Source organism: Ambystoma mexicanum, chromosome 5q (assembly GCF_040938575.1).
Source record: "Ambystoma mexicanum isolate Mex_15411 chromosome 5q, UKY_AmexF1_1, whole genome shotgun sequence".
Lineage (NCBI taxonomy): Eukaryota > Metazoa > Chordata > Amphibia > Caudata > Ambystomatidae > Ambystoma > Ambystoma mexicanum.
Genome location: NC_090933.1, coordinates 1,254,857,783 through 1,254,880,350, shown reverse-complemented (window position 1 = coordinate 1,254,880,350; position 22,568 = coordinate 1,254,857,783). Strand labels below are relative to the sequence as shown.

Here is a 22,568-nt window from a genome sequence, read left to right as displayed (position 1 = left end):
GGACGCATACTTCCATATCCCGATGCGTCGACGACCCAAAAGATTTCTACGGTTCGTCGTCGGACGAACCCACTATCAGTTCATGGTCCTCCCATTCGGACTGAAGTCGTCTCCCAGGACGTTCAAGAAATGTCTGGCTCCAGTAGCAGCCTGGTTAAGGAAAGAAGATCATCATGTGTACCCTTATCTGGACGATTGGCTAGTGAGGGGATTGTCTCCGGAAAGGGCACAGGAAAGTCTGAATGCCACCATGTTCCTCCTACAACGTTTGAGCTTCGCAATAAACTTCGAAAAGTCCTCCTTATCGCCATCAAGGACCTTGGTCTTTCTGGGGGCGGAGTTCCAGACGCAGTCAGGACTGGTAAAGCCATCCGTCGAAAGGGTTCTGAAACTACAGCAAAAAGCATCGGATTGGAAAGTCGACACTAGAGTGTCAGTGCGAAGGTACATGTCCCTACTGGGGACCATGTCGTCCTGCATACCCTTAATCAACAATTGTCGTCTCTTCATGAGAGGCACAGAGTCAAGGGCATTGGTCGGACAAATTGACCATCAACAGCAAGCTCGTGCAGGTGCTTCAATGGTGGAGAGTTTCCATAAATCTGACAAAGGGAATGCCCTTGCTGGAGCCTGTGTTCCAGATGACAATGGTGACGGATGCTTCTCTAACTGGATGGGGAGCTCATCTGGATTCCCTACAGGTTCAGGGTCGTTGGTCATCGGAGGAGTCCGGCCTTCACATCAATGTGCTGGAGTTAAGGGCGGTGCGTTGGGCCCTGAAATCCTTTCTTCCACGGATAAAGGGATCAGTTGTACGGATCATGACAGACAACACAACAACAAAGTTTTATCTAAGAAAGCAGGGAGGAACTCGCTCCAGAACTCTGTCGACCGAAGCCCAGGAGATCTGGCATTGGGCCCTCCAGCAGAAGATATATCTATTGGCGTTCCACTTGCCAGGAGTCAAAAATGTGCAAGCAGACTCTCTCAGCAGGGAGATGAATCAACTACACGAATGGGAACTGAACGACCAACAACTACACCGTGTCTTCGAGAAATGGGGTCGTCCGGCCCTCGATCTCTTTGCGACGAGAGACAACAGGAAATCCCCACAATACACAAGCAGGTGGCCACAGCAAGGCTCACTAGGGGAAGCCTTCTCCTTCCCGTGGACGGACAAGTTTCTGTATGCCTTTCCCCCTTTTCCACTCGTACGTCGGATGCTGCAATGGATCCACAGATATCCATGTCGGGTGATCCTGGTGGCCCTGGGCCAGACAAGTGTGGTTCTCCGATCTACTCCATCTTTCAGCGGCAGAACCAATGAGGTTCCAGAAGATCCAGAACCTTCTGTCTCAAGAGAAAGGGGTTGTTTGGCATCACGACCCGGACAGCCTCAGTCTGACAGCCTGGCTCCTGATTTCTCTGCGTTTGGTACGTTAGCGATTCCAGCGGATTGTTGTCACATTTTGCAAGCTGCAAGGGCGCGTACACGAACGCTTCATATTCATACAAATGGAAGAGATTCTGCATATGGTGCGCAGGTCAACCAGGTTTGTTTCCGCTTAATATCACACCGGAACAGCTTCTACCATACTTGCTACTCCTAGCTCAAAAAGGCTTGTCTGTTTCATCCATAAAAGTGCGTCTGGCTGCCATTTCGAGATTTACTCAGAAGAGACATTCAACTCCGTTATTTAGTGACCGGCTGATTAAACATTTCCTTAAAGGATTGTTCCGAACCTTTCCTCCCACGAAAAAGTTTACTCCAATCTGGAGTCTTAACCTGGTTCTGGCAGCGCTGATGAAGGCCCCTTTTTAGCCGATGTCATCGTCATCATTGAAATTTTTGTCGTGGAAATTGGCTTTTCTGGTGGCTATTACTTCGGCTCGACGACTATCAGAAATACAAGCATTAGTGATCGATCCACCGTACTTGAGGTTTTTCAATAATAAAGTCGTGTTGGCTACTAATCCTCATTTCATTCGTAAAGTGCCTACCATGTTCCATGAGCACTCTTCTATAGTGCTGCCGACGTTTTTTCCAACACCTTCGTCTGTTGCGGAGAAGACTCTCCATACATACGACGTGAAAAGATCTTTAAAATTTTACCTCCATCGCACTCAAAGCTTCAGAGACACGAGACAACTATTTGTGGCTTATGGCCCTTCGGCTAAAGGTAAACCAATCTCAAAACAAGGACTAGCCCGATGGGTGTCGTCTGCCATTTCTTTTTGTCACTCAAAAGCCGGAAAACCACTGGAAAAGCGTCCAAGGGCCCATTCGACGAGATCCACTTCTTCGTCGACGGCATTGTGGTCCGGAATTCCGCTGGGAGATATCTGTCAGGTGGCTTCCTGGTCGGTACCACACACGTTTACCCGGCATTATTGCCTCGAACAGCAACATGCTGAGGATACACAGATGGGTCATGCAGTCCTACGGCACCTGTTTCAATAAGGTAAGCCCCAATTAAGGGGTTACATCCTTCGGCTAATGTACTTTAAAGTGTTGTGTTTTCACTGTTAACATACTATAATGTGATTTTTCGCCATGGTAAATATGCATTATGGTTATTGTGATATTGGTTTGCATACACACCGCCAACGTTGGGGGATACTTCTATACAATCTATTCTAAGCATGTGAATCCATGAAAGATCCAATGCTGGAGAAAGGAATAGTTTCTTACCTGTAACTCCATTTCTCCAGCATTGGTATCTTTCATGGATTCACATCCGCCCGCCGACCTCCTCTAAGCATGCAAACCAGAGAACCCCCCCATACCACTTTGGGGGCCGAAATCTGAGGGAGCCGCGGGGGCGGGGCTATTTATGCCTCTATGTCCTAGTGGCGCTGCCGTACGCGGCCCAAAATGACGTAGATAGGACACAAAAGTGTCGGAAGTTTTCCTATGGAAAATGTCTATATAACTTACCGAGGATTCCCAGCCTGACGATGGGGAATATTCTAAGCATGTGTATCCATGAAAGATACCAATGCTGGAGAAATGGAGTTACAGGTAAGAAACTATTCCCTTCTCCAGCATGGGTCTGGCATGGAGGATTCACATGCGAACCCTCCCTCCTACCCCTCTGCGGCTCTTCACTTGGTCATACTGCCACTTTACGTGCTCCCAAATCTGAAGATGGCTGCCAGGGGAAGTACTTAGGGAGAGGGCAGTCATTGGCTGGGGGCAGTATGACCCAAAGATCAGTGATTGGTTACTACTAAGAAAGACAGATCAGAAACAAAACTGATACTGATTTTTTCTTTACCGAGGATTCCCAGCCTGACAGGGAATATCCATGAGCATGTGAATCCATGCCAGTCCCATGATGGAGAACAACAGTTACAGGTAAGTAACTTGTTCCTTCTCTCAGTTCTGTTGTCCTTTCTGTTTCATTTCTCATTCCTTGTAGATCTTAACCCTCTTCTGTATTTTATTCTTCACTCGTCCTCTCCTTTAACCTTCATCTTAATACTACCCATGCCCATGTTCCACTTCTTCCACCTCTCATTTATCACAACTCCGCCTTCTGACTCTCCGGGGTCCTCTTTAGACTTAAAATGTGCCTCTTTCGAACGGATTGTGTCCTCCAACGTATTCCACATCTTTGACATGTAATATCCACAGCTGTGCACTTTGGAAACTTTTTATGCAGAGCGCGTCCTGCGCTGATGTCGGGTCGATGTCCCTCGAAGGCCTCCGTCGAGGGCTACGTCACCGGATGTTATAAATAGGACGCACAGCGCCTGTAGCCTCAGTTCCATTTTTTCTGCGAACGTGTTGCTTTGTGAAACTCAGCACGCATTGTGTGTTCATCGTGGAGATGTCTTTCTCTTCGACCCCTCTGACTCTGCAGTCTGGCGTCAAGACCTGCCGGGACTGCAAGTCGAAAATGTCGATCACCGACCAGCATCGCATTTGTTTGTGGTTCTTGGGCGAGTCTCACGACACCGACGACTGTTCGAAATGCCAGTCGCTGTATGCCAAGGCCTTGCAGGAGCGTAAGGGGAAGCTCCAGGTAGGTAGGGCTTCTAAGCCCAGTAAGTCCTGAAAATCCAAGTCCAAAGGGGTGTCCACCGACGACTCGAGGGGCGACTCTCTGCATCGGGTGGAGGTTTCGGGTTCCCGGTCCCAGAGTAGTTGGCGTCATTCTTCTTCGTCGCGGCATTCGCGTAAGTGCTGTCACCGGTCGCCTTCCCAGTCCTCCTCGGAGGAGAGCGCCGCAAGGAAAGTGGCATGCCCGACGAAGTCCTCGAGTCCGGAAGAATGGGCTGCCTTTAAGGAGCAAATGTTAGCGATATTTCAATCGCAGGGCACGGGTCCGGTCGCGCCTTCTAATGAAGCCGGCCAGGATCGATCTCGTACCGTGGCTTGCACGCCTTCGGGTCCACGACGCGGCTCGCATAGGGAACTGGATACTGCAGACTGGTAACAAGGAACAGTAACTCTGGACTGGAATAACAAGGGTAGGACTGCAGACAGAAAACAAGGAACAGTAACTCTGAAGTGGGATAACAAGGGCAAGACTGAAAACCGATCACAAGGAAACTGTAGCTCTGAAGCTAGGTTAACACGGGCAATGGGCACAAAAAAAGAAACTGCAGGCGGGGAACACGATATTTAGTGTTGGAGAGCAAGGGGCTGTAGACAGGGAACAGAGGACTGCAAGCAGGGGAGCAGAGCTGCAGTGTAGGAAGCACAGAGGTGCAGGGCAAAAGTCAGGGGAGTGAAGGCACAGTAGCAGGGCTGCAAGGCAGGGAGCACAGGGCTCTGGAACAGGAGCAAGTTCTGGAAACAACAGCACACAGAAGAAATCTGAGGATCAGAGCAACAAAGGGCTGGAAGCGAGCGCAATGCAAGAGACTTGTGCTCCTGCAGGCAGCTGCTTAAATACTGACCAGCCCTGTGCTGAGGCAGGCTAATTAGCAGCACTTGGAGCAGCACACCTGAAGGTAATTGGCCTCCTCCGTATCTAGTCCGGGGAAAGTGAAATGTGAGAAACCAAGAGGTGTCTCACCCACTAGTCCCCGGGGATCTGTCATCCAGGTGGCCAGGACACGGCCATTGCGTTTGGATCCAGTTCCTGGGTATGGACCAGTGTGGGAGGATCACCTGGGTGAGGTGTCTTCGGAGAGTGGGACACCAGATGGTGAGATGCGTTATCCCTTTCCTTATAACACCTTTATTCTATCCTACCATCTAGGATAGTTAAGAACTCAACCCTCTCCCCCTTTTACAGCACAAACACTTTCTCACGCACAGCCCGCTATGAGGGAAAACAGACTAACACCCAAGCGGTATATCTGACATGTCCCAATACGATGATATGATATGGCATTTGTAACGCGCCTATACACAAGCGTTTCAAGTGTTTCAAGGCGCGACGAGGCAGGGAGGGGGAAACGGGGGAAGACAGACAACGATCCTACTAGGCCAGGTGTCATTCAGATCGCACAAGTGCAGGGGAAGGGAGAAAGTGCAAGGGGAGTGGAGGGGGGAAGTGCAGTACAAGGTAAGTATATATAAATAAAATGAATAGGGCCAGCTGGTGGCAAGTGCAAGGTAAGTGCAGAGGTAAGTGGTCAGGCAATTACTGCCCATCACACACACCTGACTTACATTACACTTCTCTACATGGATAAAAGGCGGAGCACGAGAGCACACTGAGCGAGGCAAAGCACACGAGGAAACAGCAGTTTCAAGATGGCAGTTTAACGAGAGAAGACGGCAAGACAGAAGAGGGTCGCAAAGAGGGAAGTTCCCTTGACCTTTTTGACAAGGAACTGTCACTTTCATGAAACCTCGAGATTAGAAATCGTAAGACCAGGAAACCAGACTGAAGAATCCTGAATTGTGTGACAGAGGTACCCGGGGCCCTCCTGTGTCAATAATTCAAAACAGGGAGAATCGCCAGCTGCCGTGATACTGTCCTTTGCTTCAAGAACAAAGCAACGCCACAGCGAAATCAACACAGCCATGTTTGGGAGACTGATACAAGACCGGTCTGTGTTGAAGCCAAGGTTGCAAGCTGCACCATTATATGGCGAATGCTGGAACGAACATTGTTTGAAGCGCGTGTGATAACCGACGTGAGTAAAGTTGAGCTGCAAATGAGTGATTGAACTTTGAAACCAAGATACGATACCTTTGACAGAGCGGTCCGGCACCGCGTGTGTGCTCATTCAAAGGTCTCTGGAAGGTATCCACCTGAGAGGTGGCAAAAGTGAAAGAGAGGCAAAGAGTTTCAAATCGAAGTGGTTCTGCGACAGGTCAAGCAAAATCCTGTGCACAATCGAAAGTCTTCGATGTTGATACAGTCAAGAAATGTTATGGCAAAGTAAATAAAGTTGGTCCGAGCCCAGCAGAGGGAGATCAATTGAAAGCTTTGTTTTCAAGCAAGTTTGTGTTAAAGTAGATAAATTGGATCTGAGCCCAGAGGAGGGGGATCCGAGGTGAATAGTAGATCACCTAAGAAAATTGTGTACATGTGAAATACAAAAAGGAAACAAACTTTGTTTGTTGCATCAGGCCCTCTGAAAGAAGAGACTTTGCAACAGAAGGCTATGATGTTGAAGTTTTGAACTGCACCCTCGGGCTAGAGAATCCAGAGACTGTGCTAAGCTTGAATGTGCCGCCTTGTCCCGTGCTGAAAACGTGGGGAAGGGAAGCCTACGGCTTGAATATCCTGACATATGATTTGTTGAACACTTTTCTTTTGCATAACATTGTTTCCAACACTATTTATATTTACAGGTAAGGATTGGCAATAGGTTTATTAGTATAGTCCCTTTTATTTTGACAAGACATCACTTGGACTGACTGTGTTATAATTTGATGGTCGTAGCTTGCTCTCATCTTTAGATTTAGGATTAGATGGGCATTTTTCAAACCCAATTGAAGTTCAATAAGAACCCTTTAACTGTGGTCCCTTGTGTCTGTCTTACTGTTGATACCATGCCTTCCTTACAGAAAGCAGCACTAATCATTAAGGTTTTTGGGGATTGTAGTTCCAAGACTGCTGCATAGGAATAGCCAGGGAATTGGAACTGTCACAAGGTGCATTATGGGACATGTATTTTGTGAAATTGAATAAGGAAATTCCAAAGTCTTGCAAAGGAAAAAAAAAGACAAAAATATGAATAGGTATTGTCCGGGAAGGTGGTGATTGAGTACCATATAGTCCACAATGGGTGCCAGTTGATGCTCCAGTGGCACAGTCGTGACACCGGGATCCCGGCCGGGCTGCATGGGCAGGAGCAAACACTGACCTCGCCTTCACGCGAAAGGAGCCGTACTATCTCACCTCTAGTACGGTTGGTGCCAAAAGAGGGAGAACTGACAGACACAGATGCAGGCAAGCCCCAAGACACAATGTCTTCATCGTCACACTCTGCGCGGAGGGATGGCGATTTGGACATGGATTCCCCGCAGGAATTCTCACCTGAGGAGGAGGAAGCAAAGCCTTGCCCCACCAGACATCACAGGGTTTCATTCCACCATCTTGAAAGCTTGCACAGAATTTGGCCTCCTTGCCTTCGGAAGACAAGGGGCCTCATTACGAGTTTGGAGGTAGCCATGCCGTCATTACCGGCATGACTACCTCCAAATTCGGGTCCGGGTCCCGAAAAAAGGGAATTACCGGGCCATTCCGACTTTTGTGGGCCCGGTAATTCACATTTTTGGGACCCGGTACATCCCCATTCCCATTTGAGCCCCTACAAGGCTCAATGAGAATGGGGAGGACGGGTCCGTTGTTAGCATCCTGGTCTGCTCGCGATTGCTGGTATGCACGTCTGGCCAGAACAGACGTGCATACCGCCACCCGCGAGCAAACTCGTAATTTGGTGGCCCGGTATGAACGGTGCCGGTACCTTACCGGCACCGTTCATACCGCGGACGTCAGGATTGTAATGAGGCCCAAGGAGTGCTTTTTATTCGACCACATGGGAAAGAGAAGAAAGGCGGTTGTGTTGATGCCTATCCTTGACCACGTCTGGCAAGAGGGACTTAAAACAATGAAGCGCCCATTCACTACTCCAGCCGCTAAAGGTGCCTGAACAAGAAATATAACCCACCGGAAAATGCACCCAAGTGCCTATTTTCTCAGCCTTCACATGAGTAGTCCGGGCAGCAGCAAGCCGAAAGGCAATATCCGACAAGCAAAAGTGTGCGGTACCCCCGGACAATGAGGCATGTAAACAGGACGCATTTGGGGAAAAGGGCCTGGCAACGGTGAAGGCGGCCAATTCCCTGGCCTATCATCGCCAAGTATGATTGAGAGATATTGCATGAATAGGCGCCGATTCTTGAAAATCTTCCGGAGGAGAAACAGAAGGAACAAAGACGATCCGCAAGGAAGGGGAAGAAACCTCCAACCTAGGGATTTCAAACAAGTGGCCAACAGGGCACTCCTATGGAGGCAAGTGTGGCTCAGATGCACAGACATCCGTGCCGGTGGTGGACATGCCCTTTGAGGGCAACAAGCGTTTTGGCCCAAAGATCGACAAAGCTCTCAAGGCCATCATGGTCAGGCCCTTAACGTCTTTGCAGAACCGCTGGCCTTTTTGTCTGTTCAGGGGAGCCGTGAGCAGAACATCCACGTCCTCGTCGAACAGTGGAAGCCAAAACCCTAGAGGGTCTGCATATTTTTTCCAGGGGTTAGGAGAGGGTACCAAGGGTACCAGAAGTCCAAACACAATAGACAGAGCCAGCGCTGCAAGCAACCCTCCGGATCTCAGAGAGGACGGCAGGGAAAAGCCCAACAGTTACTATGCACCCAGCTGAGCCCCAGGAGTGAGGATCTCCAGATTTGCCCAGAACAGGAAAAAGTAACAGACACATGGGTGCTGGATGTGGTATCGTACAGGCATCTGCTAGAATTCAAGGAAACACCTCCTCCCATGCCTCCAGACCACTGTGAGATTGGGCAAAGAAGAAGGCCCAACGGGCTTGACGGCTATTTCTACATTCCAGGGCCTGCAATACTTGAAGATTTCGATAGTCTGTGCGAACCTGGACCGGATGTTTTGCTCCTAAGAGTAAATTTCGCCACTGAGTAAAGGCTTGACGGATGGCTAACAGTTCCTTTTCTAAAACAGAGTAGTGGGTTTCACTGGGAGTTAACGTCCATGAAAGATAAGCAAAAGGATGTTCCAGTCTGTCGTCGAACTCTTGCTTCAGAGCTGCTCCAATGGCATAGTTAGAGGCGTCTGTTTCCACTAAGAAGGGCCGATTGATATCAGGTTGAGCCAGGATGGGAGCTTGAGTGAACTCTGTTTTCAAGCGTTGGAAGGCTTCCTCCTGAGCTGTTCCCCAATGAAAGGGAGCGTTTTTCTTCAACAAGGCAATAATCGGTTGGACTATCTCGGAAAAGGAAGGTATACATTTCCTATAGAAATTAGGTAAGCCCAGGAAGGACTGGATCTGTTTCACGGTGGTCAGACTTGGCCAGGATAGTATAGCCTTTACCTTGGATTGATCCATTCCAATACCTTCTGGGCTAAGAACAAATCCTAGATAGTGGACAGTAGGAACATGAAAGAGGCACTTCTCGGGTTTTGCCAGGAGCTTGTGTTCACGTAGCCATTGTAATACTGCCTTAACATGTTCCTCATGCTTGAGTGGGTCCTTCGAGAATATTAAGATATCATCCAGATACACAATGACAAAAAGGAATAGCATATCCAAAAACACCCGATCCATGAAACGTTGGAAGACCGCCGGGCCGTTAGCAAGTCCGAAGGGCATGACCAAGTATTCATAATGACCAAAGGGTGTTCTGAAGGCTGTCTTCCATTCGTCCCCTTCTCTAATACGGATCAGATGATGGGCACCTCTAAGATCCAATTTGGTGAATACCACAGCTCCTCTTACTGCTTCCAGGATGTCTGAGATCAAGGGCAACAGATATCGATCCTTTAGGGTGCACTGATTTAGACCTCGATAATCAAGGCAAGGTCTGAGCTCATTGGTCTTTTTTTTTGGAACAAAAAACAGTGATGCTCCTGCTGGAGATTTGGATGGTCGTATGTTGCCATTTTCAAGGTTAGTATCTAGGTATTCACGGAGGGCCTTTTTCTCGGGTTCGGATAAAATGAACATCCTCCCAAAGGGGATCACAGCTGAAGGTTCGGTTTCAATAGCACAGTCTTCTGGTCTATGAGGAGGTAAGGCTTGAACAATAGCAGAAGAAAACACATCAGAGTATTCCTGATAGATTTTAGGAACATGGATGATGTTTGAGACCGATAGTGGACCTTGATGGTTTGCTGAAAGTCCTTCCGCTGGTGTCGGAGCGGGGTCCAGGGGTAGGCAATGAGACATGCAATGTTCGGAACCCAGGAACAAGGAACCTGCTGCCCAATTGATGTATGGATTGTGTCTTTGTAGCCAGGGCATTCCCAAAACCAATCGGTAATGGTCGGAATTTATGATGTCAAACCTTATCTTCTCTCGATGGTGGTTTATTGCTAGCTCGATTTCCTTAGTCTGGAGGGTTATTGGTCCGGAAGAAAGGGGTCTCCCATCAATTGCTTCTACAGGTTGCATGACATTCCGGGATTCGTAGGGAATATGGTGTTTAAGGACCCATTCTTGGTTTATGAATATTCTCATGGCCCCACAGTTCACTAATGCCAGAATGGGGTAGGTGTTCTTCTTGGATGGCGATAGGAAGGCCTGTAAAATTACCAGAGTGTTCTGTCCAGTAAGTTCAAGGATGGTATAGATGTGGAGCCAACATCTCTCTCCCGAAACTGCGCTCCATCTAGGTTCGGGAGCTGGCGTTTCCCGAACGCCGTGGAGGAGCTATAGAACACTCTCTCATTAAATGTTTGTCCGATGCGCAAAACATGCATAAGCTGGTATGGATTCTTCATAATCTTTCTTGGGGGGATATTGGTCCACAGAAGGCCCCTAATTGCATGGGTTCAGGTTGGTTAATGGGGTCAGAACTGTCTTTGGATTTCGTGGGGGTCTCTATGGGATTCTTCTGGAAGAGTAACTTGGTTTTCTTTTTCTCTGCCTTCCTTTCCTGTATGCGAAAGTCAATCTGTAGAGCAAGATCCATAAGGGCCTGGTATGAACTTGGACGTGCCACCCTGGCCAGTGCATCCTTGATGTCTTCTGTTCAACCCTCTTCGAAAGAGAGTGAAACAGGCTTCAGAGGACCAGTCTGCTGCTTTAGCCAATTGCTTAAATCGTGTAACATATGTGAGCATATCCTGGGAGCCCTGCTGGAAATCGAGAAGGCGTTCCTGAGTAGTATAGACCTGATCTGGGCGGTCAAACATGGTCTTAAGTGCTCAAATTAATCTGTCATAATCATCCAGGAGGGCATCTCCGGCATTAACTAATGGTGTGGCCCGGGTTAATGCATTCCCGGAAAGGTGTGAAATAATAAAGCCCACTTTAGCCCTGGGGGTGGAGAAATAATAGGGCTTGAAAGTAAAGTGGACCAAACGGGAATCTAGGAATCCACGAAGGTTCTTTGCTGACCCATCGTATTTGTCAACAATGCCGCCCAATTGTACGCTCTCCTTTGTGGCAGAATCGTGGGATAAAACCAATTGCTTTAGCGCGGCATTCTCTGCCTTTAGGTTTTGTACTTCGGTTGTTAGTTCCTGCATGCCACGCATAAGATCCTGAACGGCCACCTCCATGTCTGTATCGACTTCGGTCAGGTGGCGTCTCAATCTGTCACAGGTTTCCCCCTTTCTCACCTGTTTTCGCTGCTTCATGGATGTCGTTGTAGAAGTTTTCTTCCTTATGGTTTGGGTCTTGTACAAGCCCGCTCGGCCGTCTTCGGCTTCCAGTGTTCGTTCAACTTCTTGTCCGGGATCGATAGTAAACGCCAGGAAATCCAGGAAAGAAAATACGGGAAAGCACTCGAAGGCGGGTGCATGGATTCCGGAAGAAGGTTGGGTAACAGGGAGAAGGGATAGAATGAAGCAAGGGTCCGGGAACCAGAAAAGCAACAAAGTTCAGAGAAAGCGAACTACGGAGCACACATCTAGCCACAGCTAACAGTAGCGTTGATATGCGCGGAAGCGCGGGAGTGTGGCTTTTTTATCAAGCGTGCTGCAATGAACATGAAGCCTGGCAGGCAGCGTTCAGTGTTTGCAGCCATGTTGGTAGTACAACAGAGTGCAAGCCCCGACGTGACAGGGACCAGGAGGCCCAGGAGGGGCGTGTCCGATGGGTCATGACAGACTCCAGGAAAGCCAAAAGCCAAGCAGTGCATTACAGCCAGTGAGTCGAGGAGAGAATTGATAAGAACCGGGGTGTGTTGAGTGAGAGAATCGCAGAGTGGCAAGTTTGAACCAAGTTTAATGAACTGTGTGAAGAACTGTAACAAGTATAGAAGGGGAGACCCGCTGTAGAGGGAAACCGGCACCACGTGGGTGCTAACTCAAGAGACTATGGTCGAACCCCATCTGAAGTGAAACTAAGATTACCAGAAGGCCCTAGAAGGGCCTGCGAAATAGGTCAAAGTGGTCATACAGAGCGTCGAGCAAAATCCCTGTACAATCGAAAGACTTTGCTCTACAAGCACTGTAAAAGAAAGGGAAGTGAATCCTGCAAACATTAAATTGTTTAGAAAAAGAACATTAAAAGTAAAGAGGGGTCAGCGCCCGGAAGAGGGGGGACCCATGGTTGAGCCACTATCACCCTGACTGAGAGCCACAGTAAATTATTATTAAAGCAACTTTTGTTTTGTTATTTGAACACGACAGGTCCTCAAAGGCAAGAGACTTTTCAAGTGAAAAGAGACTTGGCCATCAACGGTCCTGAGAACTGCCATTGGAACTGTAACTGTCGTCTCATGCTGGAGAAGCCCAAAACTGTACTGTGTTCCAAACTCCCATCTTACCCCGTCACAAAATGCCCAGGCTACCGCATCCTGACATATTGTTTGAGAACACTTCTTTCTTTTCTTGAGAACTATCCCACACCCCTTTTTTGTATTAGTTGTGAGGTTTGGCAATAGGTTTCTTCATATGGGCCTTTTATTTTGACACAACGCCAATAGGACTGCATTATTATTCATTTGATGGTCGACGCTTGCTCCCATTGTAGATTTAGCTTTATAATAGGCGTTTTTTCCAAGCTGCATACAGAATGCATTGTTCAATCAAAACCATTGAACTGTGATCACTTATGTCTGTCTTACTTGTGCCACCATGAGTTCCTCACACCACCGACAAGCGCACAAGAACGCGCTCCTCAGAGGTGCAGCTCATGCTCCAAAAAAGGGCAATAGAAAATGTCCCATGGGATCTCGGGGGAAAGGGAGTATACTCCTGGTACATAGGCGTCCGCAAGCCGGACCCAAAATGGAGGCCCATTCTAGACTTGCAGAGACAGGAATATGAAGTGCCAAAAGTTCACCATGGTCACGTTACAGCACAAAATAGAAGCAATGCAACACCATGACTACCTTGCGTCCCTAGATCTCTATGACGCATACTTCAACGTTCCCATGCACCCAGGGCACCAGAAGTATCTCTGGTTCATGATCGGCAAGTCGCACTACCAATTCAGAGCGCTTCCTTTCGGACTAAAGTCCACTCCACGCACCTTTACAAGTGCCTCGCACCAGTGGCAGCCATTGTGCGCAGACAGGGTCATCACGTCTATCCCTATTTAGACGACTGGTTAGTGTGCGCACCATCCAAAGAAGCAGCAAAACTCTCCATGGAGGCAACATTGTGTCACTTCCAAACATTAGGCTTTGCCATCAATTACAAAAAATCCTTCTTGCAGCCATGGAAGAAACTTGCATTTCTTGGAGTGGAATTCTCCACTCAGGAACCCATAGTGCGTCCCTCACAGGACAGAGCAAACACCCTCGCAGTACTGCTGAAAATGTTCACACCAAGCAAGATACGAACAGTGCACCACTGAATGCAGCTGCTCGGAACAATGGCATCATGCATACCCATAGTCCTGCACTGCAGGTTCTACATGAGTCTACTGCAAGAATTCCTCGCAGCAAACTGGTCACAAGTAACCGGGCCATGGGGGGGACAAGGTACAAATACCCTCCAAACTGCTTGCAACTCAATGGTGCACCAACAAGGCCAATGTCTGCAAAGGAAAGCCGTTTCAGTAACCAACGCCCAACAAAACACTGGTAACGAACGCCTTCCTACAAGGGTGGGGCGCGCACATAGTTCAACTGCACGTCAGAGGGCTCTGGAGCTCCCAAGTGGTGTCCCTCCATATAAATTTGCTCGAGCTCAGATCGATTTGTTGGGCGCTCAGATCGTTTCTCGTAGTACTGGAATGCCAGACAGTCAAAGTCCTAACATACAATACCACCACAATGTATTACCTGAGGAAGCAGGCAGGGACGAAGTCCAAGACGCTGTCCAAGGAAGCACAACTAACCTGGCATTGGGCCATTGACCACGGTATCAGCATACAAGCGTTCCATCTTCCAGGAGTGCAGAACCTAACTGCGGACAGCCTCAGCAGGCGAGCGTCACAAAGCCATGAATGGGAGCTCAACCCCTCAACTCTACAGTCACTATTTCGGCACTGGGGGCAACCAGCAGTAGACCTATTCACCACAGTCCACAACAAAATGTGTGCCAGGTACACCAGCAGGACGGCCCAAAGGGGCTCAATGGGAAACGCGTTGGCTTTTCCATGGGACAACCTTTTTTATCTTTATAACGCTTTTATTAATGTTTTACAAAACACAACACAAAGATAATTTGAATACATGTTAGCAGTATAGGCAGCGTGGTCCTGAGAGCAGTATATGATGGGCAGGTATCTCCGAGATAGTATCTGGGGCTTTCAAAGTCACTGGCAGTGGATAAGGCTAAAGAAGAGGGAAGGAGGGGGAGGTGCTCTTTAGTTTGTGAGCTCTGTGCCTATTCGTCCCATTTCCCCCATATTTTCAGAAATTTCCAGGGGCATCCCCTGGCTGTGTATATGCGGGGTTCCAGGGAGGCACATCTGTTCAATTCGTTAGTCTAATGGTTTATGCATATTTTGCTGCGGAGCCCCAGGTGGCGGCAGTTAGTCTCTTACCAGTCCCCAGCGCAACTCCCAGGAATGCTTTTTCGTGTTCGGTGAAATCTGTTTCTCCCCACACCCCCAGCCGTATCAATTTGGGGTCCTTAGGTACTGGGGATCCCATTATTCTGATGAGTTTATTAACACACTTTTCCCAAAAGTCTTGTATGACATCACGCTCCCAGACTATGTGGAAGAAAGTGCCTTCTGCTCTTTTACATCTAAGGCATTCACCGTCTCTCCCCCCTCCACTCCCATGGGACAACCTTTTTGCGTATGCTTTCCTGCTGTTCCCAATCCTGGGAAAAACAATACAGACGATCAAGAGGCACCCGTGCAAGGTAATCCTCATTGCACCAAATGGGCTGCACCAGACCTGGTACTCCAACATGGTTCAGCTCTCCAGTGACAAACCCATCCAGCTCAGCGATCGCCCAGACCTCATCACTCCTGGCCGAGGGAAGATAATACATCCCAACCTGCAATCACTCCATCTGACGGTGTGTCTCCTGACTTCGCAGAGTTCAGAGGGCTAGCTATATCGCAAGAATGCAGGAACATTTTAGCGGCAGCAAGGGCCCCCTCCACTAACATCATACGGCCTGAAGTGAAATCGGTTTTGCAGGTGGTGAAAAACCACATGGGGCAAACCAGGAGATGCTTAACCAGGAGGACGTATTGCCATACCAACTAGGGCTACCCAAGCAGGGCCCTTCCCACAGCTCCATAAGAGTACATTTAGCAGCCATCTCAAGGTATACTAGACAGAGAAAAGGAACCCCTCCCCTCTACGGCCGCAAACTAATCGAGCACTTCCTCAGAGGCTTGTTTAGGACCTTCCCAGCAGTCAGACGGATATCGCTGGAGCGGAGTCTTAACACGGTACTCTCAGGGCTCATGAAGAAACCATTTGAGCTGATGGCCACTACATTGCTGAAATATCTGTCATGCAAGGTAGTGTTTCAGATGGCGATAACACCGGCCAGGAGGGTATCCGAGCTGCATCCCCTCGCAGTTAACCAGCCCTACCTGCGTCTTCAAAAAGACAAAGGACTCCTTATGATGAATCCACGGTTCATTCCCTAAGTCCCCACGGACTTCCACAAAAACTCGACAATCACCTAGCCAGTCTTATTCAACAAGCCAGCATGCCCAGCAGAAGTGACATTGCATTTGCTTGATGACAAGCGAGCAATGAAATACTACATTGAGCAGGTCCGGTCCTTCCGGAAACTCAATGCAGCTTTTTTTAGCGTATGGTCCGACAAATAAAGGCAATGCACTCTTGAAGCAAAGCATAATGAGGTGGATCTCTTCTACCATCAAATTCTTTCACAAGTCATCGGGGAAGCTCCCCCAGACACCCCAGATGCACACTCCACAAGAGCAATGGCAGCCTCGGCAGCGTGGTTATCGGGGGTCTCGATCTCAGACATCTGCCAGGCGGCTACCTGGTCAGTGCCACATACTTACACGAGGCACTACTGCCTGGAGAAGCATTACGCTGAGGATGTGCAAGTGGATAGAGCAGTCCTGTCCTGCAACGCTACTAAGAGTTTACTTAGTAGAAATGTAGTGGTTTTTACCTTAATACACCTCCATCTCCAGTGTACTCCTTGGTAATATATTCATAGCATGTGAATATATGAAAGATCCAATGGTGGTGAAGTAGAATGTTTCTTACCTGTAACTCCTGTTCTCCAGCATTGGTATCTTTCATAGATTCACATGGGCCCTCCTTCCGCCCTGTCAGTTAAAACCACATACAGCCTCACCACAGGGTCAGAATCTGAAGGCAATAGGAAAAGGAGGGACTAGTCTCTGGCAACTCGAGGTCCCATTGGTGGGGACCAGAACCACCTGTCACAAAGTTGTGAGGCCAAACAATTTAGGTGGTTCTTGCTTCTAGCAAGTGGAATCAAAAGGTAACTGATTATCCCAGCCTGACAACGGGGAATATTCCTAGCATGTGACTCTATGAAACGTACCAATGCTGGAGAACAGGAGTTACAGGTAAGAAACTTTCTCCTTCCACCACTTGTCTCTTTGTCTTTCGGACCCATCTGGAAATCCATCTGGTTCTGTCATTATCCCAAACGTGATTCTGTTTCCGTTTTTTGTTTCACTTCCTTTGCTGTTATTTGTTCTGCTGTTACTTTTAATCCTTGACAAAGCTCTTTGGCGAAAGCACTTCATAAATAAAATGCAAATACAAATAGTGCAGTGTGGACCCATTTTTCTACTATAGAGCAATGGATTAACTTTCATTACTCTAGTATGTGACTCAGGGGTTTATCTCACATCCCAACCAGCACTGAGTGTGGTGTTTAGCTTTTGTATCTGTTGGTTCCAGTGTGGGACTAAGGCACTGTACTCAATGATCTATGCTATGTAGGGCTTCCACACTCACTTATAGTCTATTCCCAATGGTATGTGGGTGCCCTTGAGTTACTGTGCCTGCTAACGAGTTACCCTGCCTACACACATCACAGTCCTTCTCAGACACTGGGATTACAAAGTGGTGTCTGTTTAGTCCTTCATTCATGTATAAGCGTGTTTGCCCAAAATATCCTATGCAACTGAATGCTTGATTAATTTCACACCGGAGACGGCTTAAGTTGTGGTACCCGCCTAAATTGTATTAGAATGATAAACATTTTAATGTTAAATGTCAACCCTATGTATGTCTAATGGTATATGTTAATTGCCAACTTAACACATCACAATTACGCTTTTTGTATAGGCTGTTATCACAACCTAACTGTCATCCATATACCAATTAGTCTTGTCTTCATAAGGAATTTTCAAACTGTGTCTGCACACAAATGAACACACATTTTTAAATTGCTGTCAAATATATATTAAGGCAACACATTTTTAGATGGGGGATACGCGGGCTAACTTAGGTTGATGCCTTGGTTTTTGTATGCTAATGCTTTCAAATAAATGTGGATTTTTGCTCTTATTTATCCTTTTAGGAAGCACCCACGCCTGTTAAATGTGCACACCCTAAATACCTTCTTTCTGCAATCCACCACCAGACCGCATATGTCTTGCTTCATGTTTTGTATTGGAATCATGACTTTCCCTTTGGTATATTGTTTTCCTTTCCCAGTGTGAATGCATGTTTTTGTGTGTGTAAAGTAGTTGGGTTGTGTCTGGAATGAATGCTAGCTGTGCAAGTGTGCCCTATGTGGCATGCTAGTGAATGGCTGTCTGATGGGTGTGCTTGTTATATGCCAGTGGTGCAACCAGATTGAATACTGTAACTAAGTATGCTGAAGAATAAGCCTACCACCTTGATTTGACCTGTTTCTGGCTACAGCCTAGTTTCTACAGCAAAAACGTAAATACAGTTATTTCACAAACAATACCTCCCAAAATGTTTCAGTAACTAGATGCCAGTACATCCTCAAACTTCCTTACATCTCCATCCATCACTTTGCCAATTGCCCATCCCCCAATACTAGCACCTTTTCAAATTCGAACCCAAACTCGATTCCCACCCCCCAAACATGCAACTATGCCCCTACCCTCACCCTTAGACTATTAACAGTTCATATTGAAATAAATACTTTGAAGTATTTTTTGAGAAAATGAACTTTCTGTAGTAATTATTTGGTGTGCTGATTAACCTGCTCTGGTGTTTGCAAGTAGGAACTGTAGTGTCGGGTACGTTGCGAATGTGATAAAGCCTAGCTTCTGAAGAATGCAAGTAGGCGAGCAAGGTGTAGGAGTGTTTGGTACCGAAAGAATGTTTTATGAATTCTTAGATCACGTTTAGATTGTCAGAATGGCACCTGTGGTTTACAATTACTTTTTTGTCTCTCATTCCGTAGCTTGTGCAGGTGAATGGCTGCCCTCGGATGAAACTGAGTGAAGATCATGAGAAAATGACTATACCGGGGAGTAAGAGCATCTACAGGTTGTTTGACTGCCAAGGTGAGTTGAACAGGGGATTCAGTACCTGCTAAACTCATTTGGAATATGTGACTGTCACAAGCTTGCCTGCTCCCTATGTCTGGCTCCTACAAATAGCCATCCAACGGGGCAGCTGCACAGAGTTTCAGACACTTAGTGCAAAGTGACATTTTGACACATCATTTCATGTCAATGGAGCCAGATATGTCATTGATTGGGTAAATTGGGCTCCCAGTGCTGGTATTAAGCTAGGTAGCTGCCTAGTATTCCCATGCCCTAAAACCAGACATGCCAACCAGTTCTCAGAACCAAATGGTAACACACATTTCTGTACTTTCTACTCCTCTACTTCTACTGTTCCTCTCACAATGTTCTTGTCTGAACGGTGCTTTTTTCTCCATTATAATTTACATTTTTTCAATTTATTCACCTTACAATTTCTGCATACTTAACTCACACAAAAACCCACGCAACCCCTTCTCTCACAGCAAACCGCACGCACTTCACCACACCGCAACAAACAAACAATCAACAAATAAATCGCAACAACAGTACACAAGGACTTGGCATTGATCCTATATTCACACCCAAGCTCAGCGCATGGTGAAAATCGAACTGAAGCAGCCAACAGAACACCACCTTCTCACTTTCCTACGCCCTCTTCACCCACCAACCCAACACCACCACTTTGTTTGCAGATCCACCTGAGCGCCCAGAGACCAACTCTGTTGGCGTCGGTGCGCTATATAAATACCTTTAACATTACAGTATTGCTTCATAGAGTATAAAGAGGCGTTATTTTTGGTATTCATTTAAACAGTTTGGGATTTTTAGACAATAGTTGTTTAAGAGAATGGGGTCTGAGAAATGGCTTATTCATCTAGGTAAACTTTATTAAAAAAAGGGGGAGTTTCAATTGTTATGCGAGGGGAGCTTCAATCGGTATGCCTTAGACACTATCTACTTCCTCACTGATTAAGCACCAGCCTCCTACATGCACCAAGTCAGCATGAGGGATGAAACTGGCTCGGGCCTCCTATGTAAGATAATCAGTTGGCAAGTATAGGGAGGTCTCACAGCTCTTGTCCTAGTTTTGTAGGCTTTTAGACGCCTTATCACTTACATATTGTAACAGTTATCAAAACTGTGATAACAAATAACGATACGTGGCAGGTGAAGAGCTATTTTCAACCACCAATTGCATTAGATCTCTTGCCGAGATCCAGAACCCATGCGTCCGAGATCCTTAGGAAGAATATCAGATACAAGATGGATGTCAGTTTGGCACTCAATTGCATTGTGGTTGGGTGATCATTGGTGAGTCAGACGAGGAATAAATGCAGCAGTGTCAGCATCCCATGTTGTGTTGTACCTGGCCAACGGTGAGAACTGAATATGATTGCCACAGGAGTCTACATGCAAAGATGTCGCACCTTAAGGGCAACCTGTAAACCAGGCAATGTTGCAGAGTTCATGATGGAAGTCATACTGGATCCGCAAGACATTTCGGCTTGGTGGCAAAAGATGCTGGAAATCACTGACTGCTTCAGCAGACCAGGAAACCATAACTAGGCTAGGGATTAGGAGACTGTCCTCATCCGAAGAAGCGTCCTCAGAATCATTTTGAATTTGGGAGGGGTGGGTTAAGCATACTCCATCGGAACCCACTCCTGCTGAAAAGCATCTGTGGCTACAGCCCTCCGGTTTGGGTGTCAGATGATCATTGGTCAGCCAGGAGAGGAAGAAATGCAACACAGTGTTAGCATCCCACATTGTTCCTGGCCAATGGTGAGCACTGGACGAACTGTAAACCAGGCAATGTCCCGGATGGGGTGCCAGCTGTAGTGTTGAGCAACTGGCCCATCATGCAGTATGCAAAAAGATTGAGATTGAAAGGGCATGGAGACCCTGGAAAATGTAGAAGTTTAGTAGCATCCAATCGGGGCAATTAGTCACATGTCTGGAGTTCCAGTCTGCCACTGCACTGGACGCTCATAGAAGGAAATCTGCCCGGTACAAGATGCCCTTGTACAGACAGAAGTACCATGGACCACTGCAAGGCCTGTCATTTTCTTCAAATGGGTAGCCTTCATCTAGGTGAACAGCCCTCCAGCCTCTTCTCCTTTGCAGTTGGTGAGCGGGTGCAAGTGGATCAAGGTCATGTGGCCTAAGCCCAGCCCACCTGTCAATCAATTTAAACTGTTGGTGCTTTCCTGTTTTGTCACCCTTATCCCATACTTAAGCGGCATGCCAGCCTCTTTTCCTTTGCAGTTAGTGAGCAGGTGCAAATGGATCAAGGTCTTGTGGCCTAAGCCCCACCCACCTTCGTATTATATGATAGGAAATGATATGGCATTTATAACGCGCCGATACACAAGTGTTTCAAGCCCTGCCTCTTCCTTTCTGCTCTTAACTCTTAAACCAAGGGTGTTCGAAGTGAAGGGCAGATGAAGAAAAGGGCAACTCCTGTTTGGATCCATTTGGACCGGGAGGAGCCGGGGCCCGAACCCCTGCTCAGACAAGAGGTAAGCTCGCACCGACATATTTTCTCCCTCTGTCCCCACAGGCCATCCCCACCATCACAATGCAATGTCAGTGACATCGCCACTCCTCGAAGGCATGGACTCCGCAATGCAGCAACCTCACTCACATCAGCCCTAAACCTATCCTCGCCCCCTCACAGTCCACAACACGGAAGTTGATGCTCGCCAACATCCACTCAGCTATCACCCATGCAGCAGACAATGCCGACCTCATCACTAAACATGACCTTCACGTTATCTTCATCACTGAGACCTGGCTGAAAGCCACCTCCACCCACATCCAAGACATCCTTGTCTGAGACGGCTACTTCATCCAAGAAAGAGACCGGCCTAACAAAACAGGCAGATGCCTCGCCGTCATCCACAAGACCTTGTGGCCCTGCACCAGACTTGGCATCAACAACATTGGCTCCTTCAAAGTCCTCTCATGCCAATTTGCGCTCTTCCCGACAGTCACCATCCATCTCATCTACAGACCACCCAAACCCAACACCGCCTTCATCTGAGACATTACCGACCTGTTCACTACCATGTCCCTCGCGCGCACCAACAACATCTTCCTAGCCGACTTCAACCTCCCAGGCAACAAAGCCACCAAACCGATGAAGGAAGCTCTCTTCGGCCTTCTCAACACCCTAAGCTTCGCACAGCAGACTACAGACCCACAACACAAGAAAGGTAACATCCTCTACCTTTTCATTACTGCACGGTCTTTCCTCCACTACAGCTCTCCTCTCCCATTTGACTGGTCTGACCACCTAACTATGCCTTCCAACATCCTGCACACCACCCCAGTCAAGCACTCACAGCAGAAACCCATCAAACAAACCTTCAGGTCCTTCAAGAACTTCCCGTTAAAGCCCCCATGGAAGACTTCACCAACCTCCACCTTACATGGACCGAACACCCCCAACCTAACTGCCATTCGGGAAGCACGCAACGCCATCCTCTCAACCTCCATTGACTAACAGGCGCCTCTGAAAGAACGCACCTGCAAACCGAAACTATCAGCAACCTGCTCCATGCAAGAACTGAACCTCAGCAAACAAGAGAGAACCTGGCTTTGC

At 47.7% G+C, this 22,568-nt stretch overlaps 1 protein-coding gene across 1 annotated transcript in view; it reads left to right on the top strand.

The window, feature by feature from the left end:
• The window catches only part of NAPRT (nicotinate phosphoribosyltransferase), a 1,537,890-nt gene that overhangs the window by 1,096,222 nt on the left and 419,100 nt on the right, over positions 1-22,568 (top strand). The window contains exon 10 of the mRNA XM_069621760.1: positions 18,877-18,979. Coding sequence (XP_069477861.1) covers positions 18,877-18,979 — 103 coding nt within the window. The remainder of the gene's footprint in view (positions 1-18,876; positions 18,980-22,568) is intronic.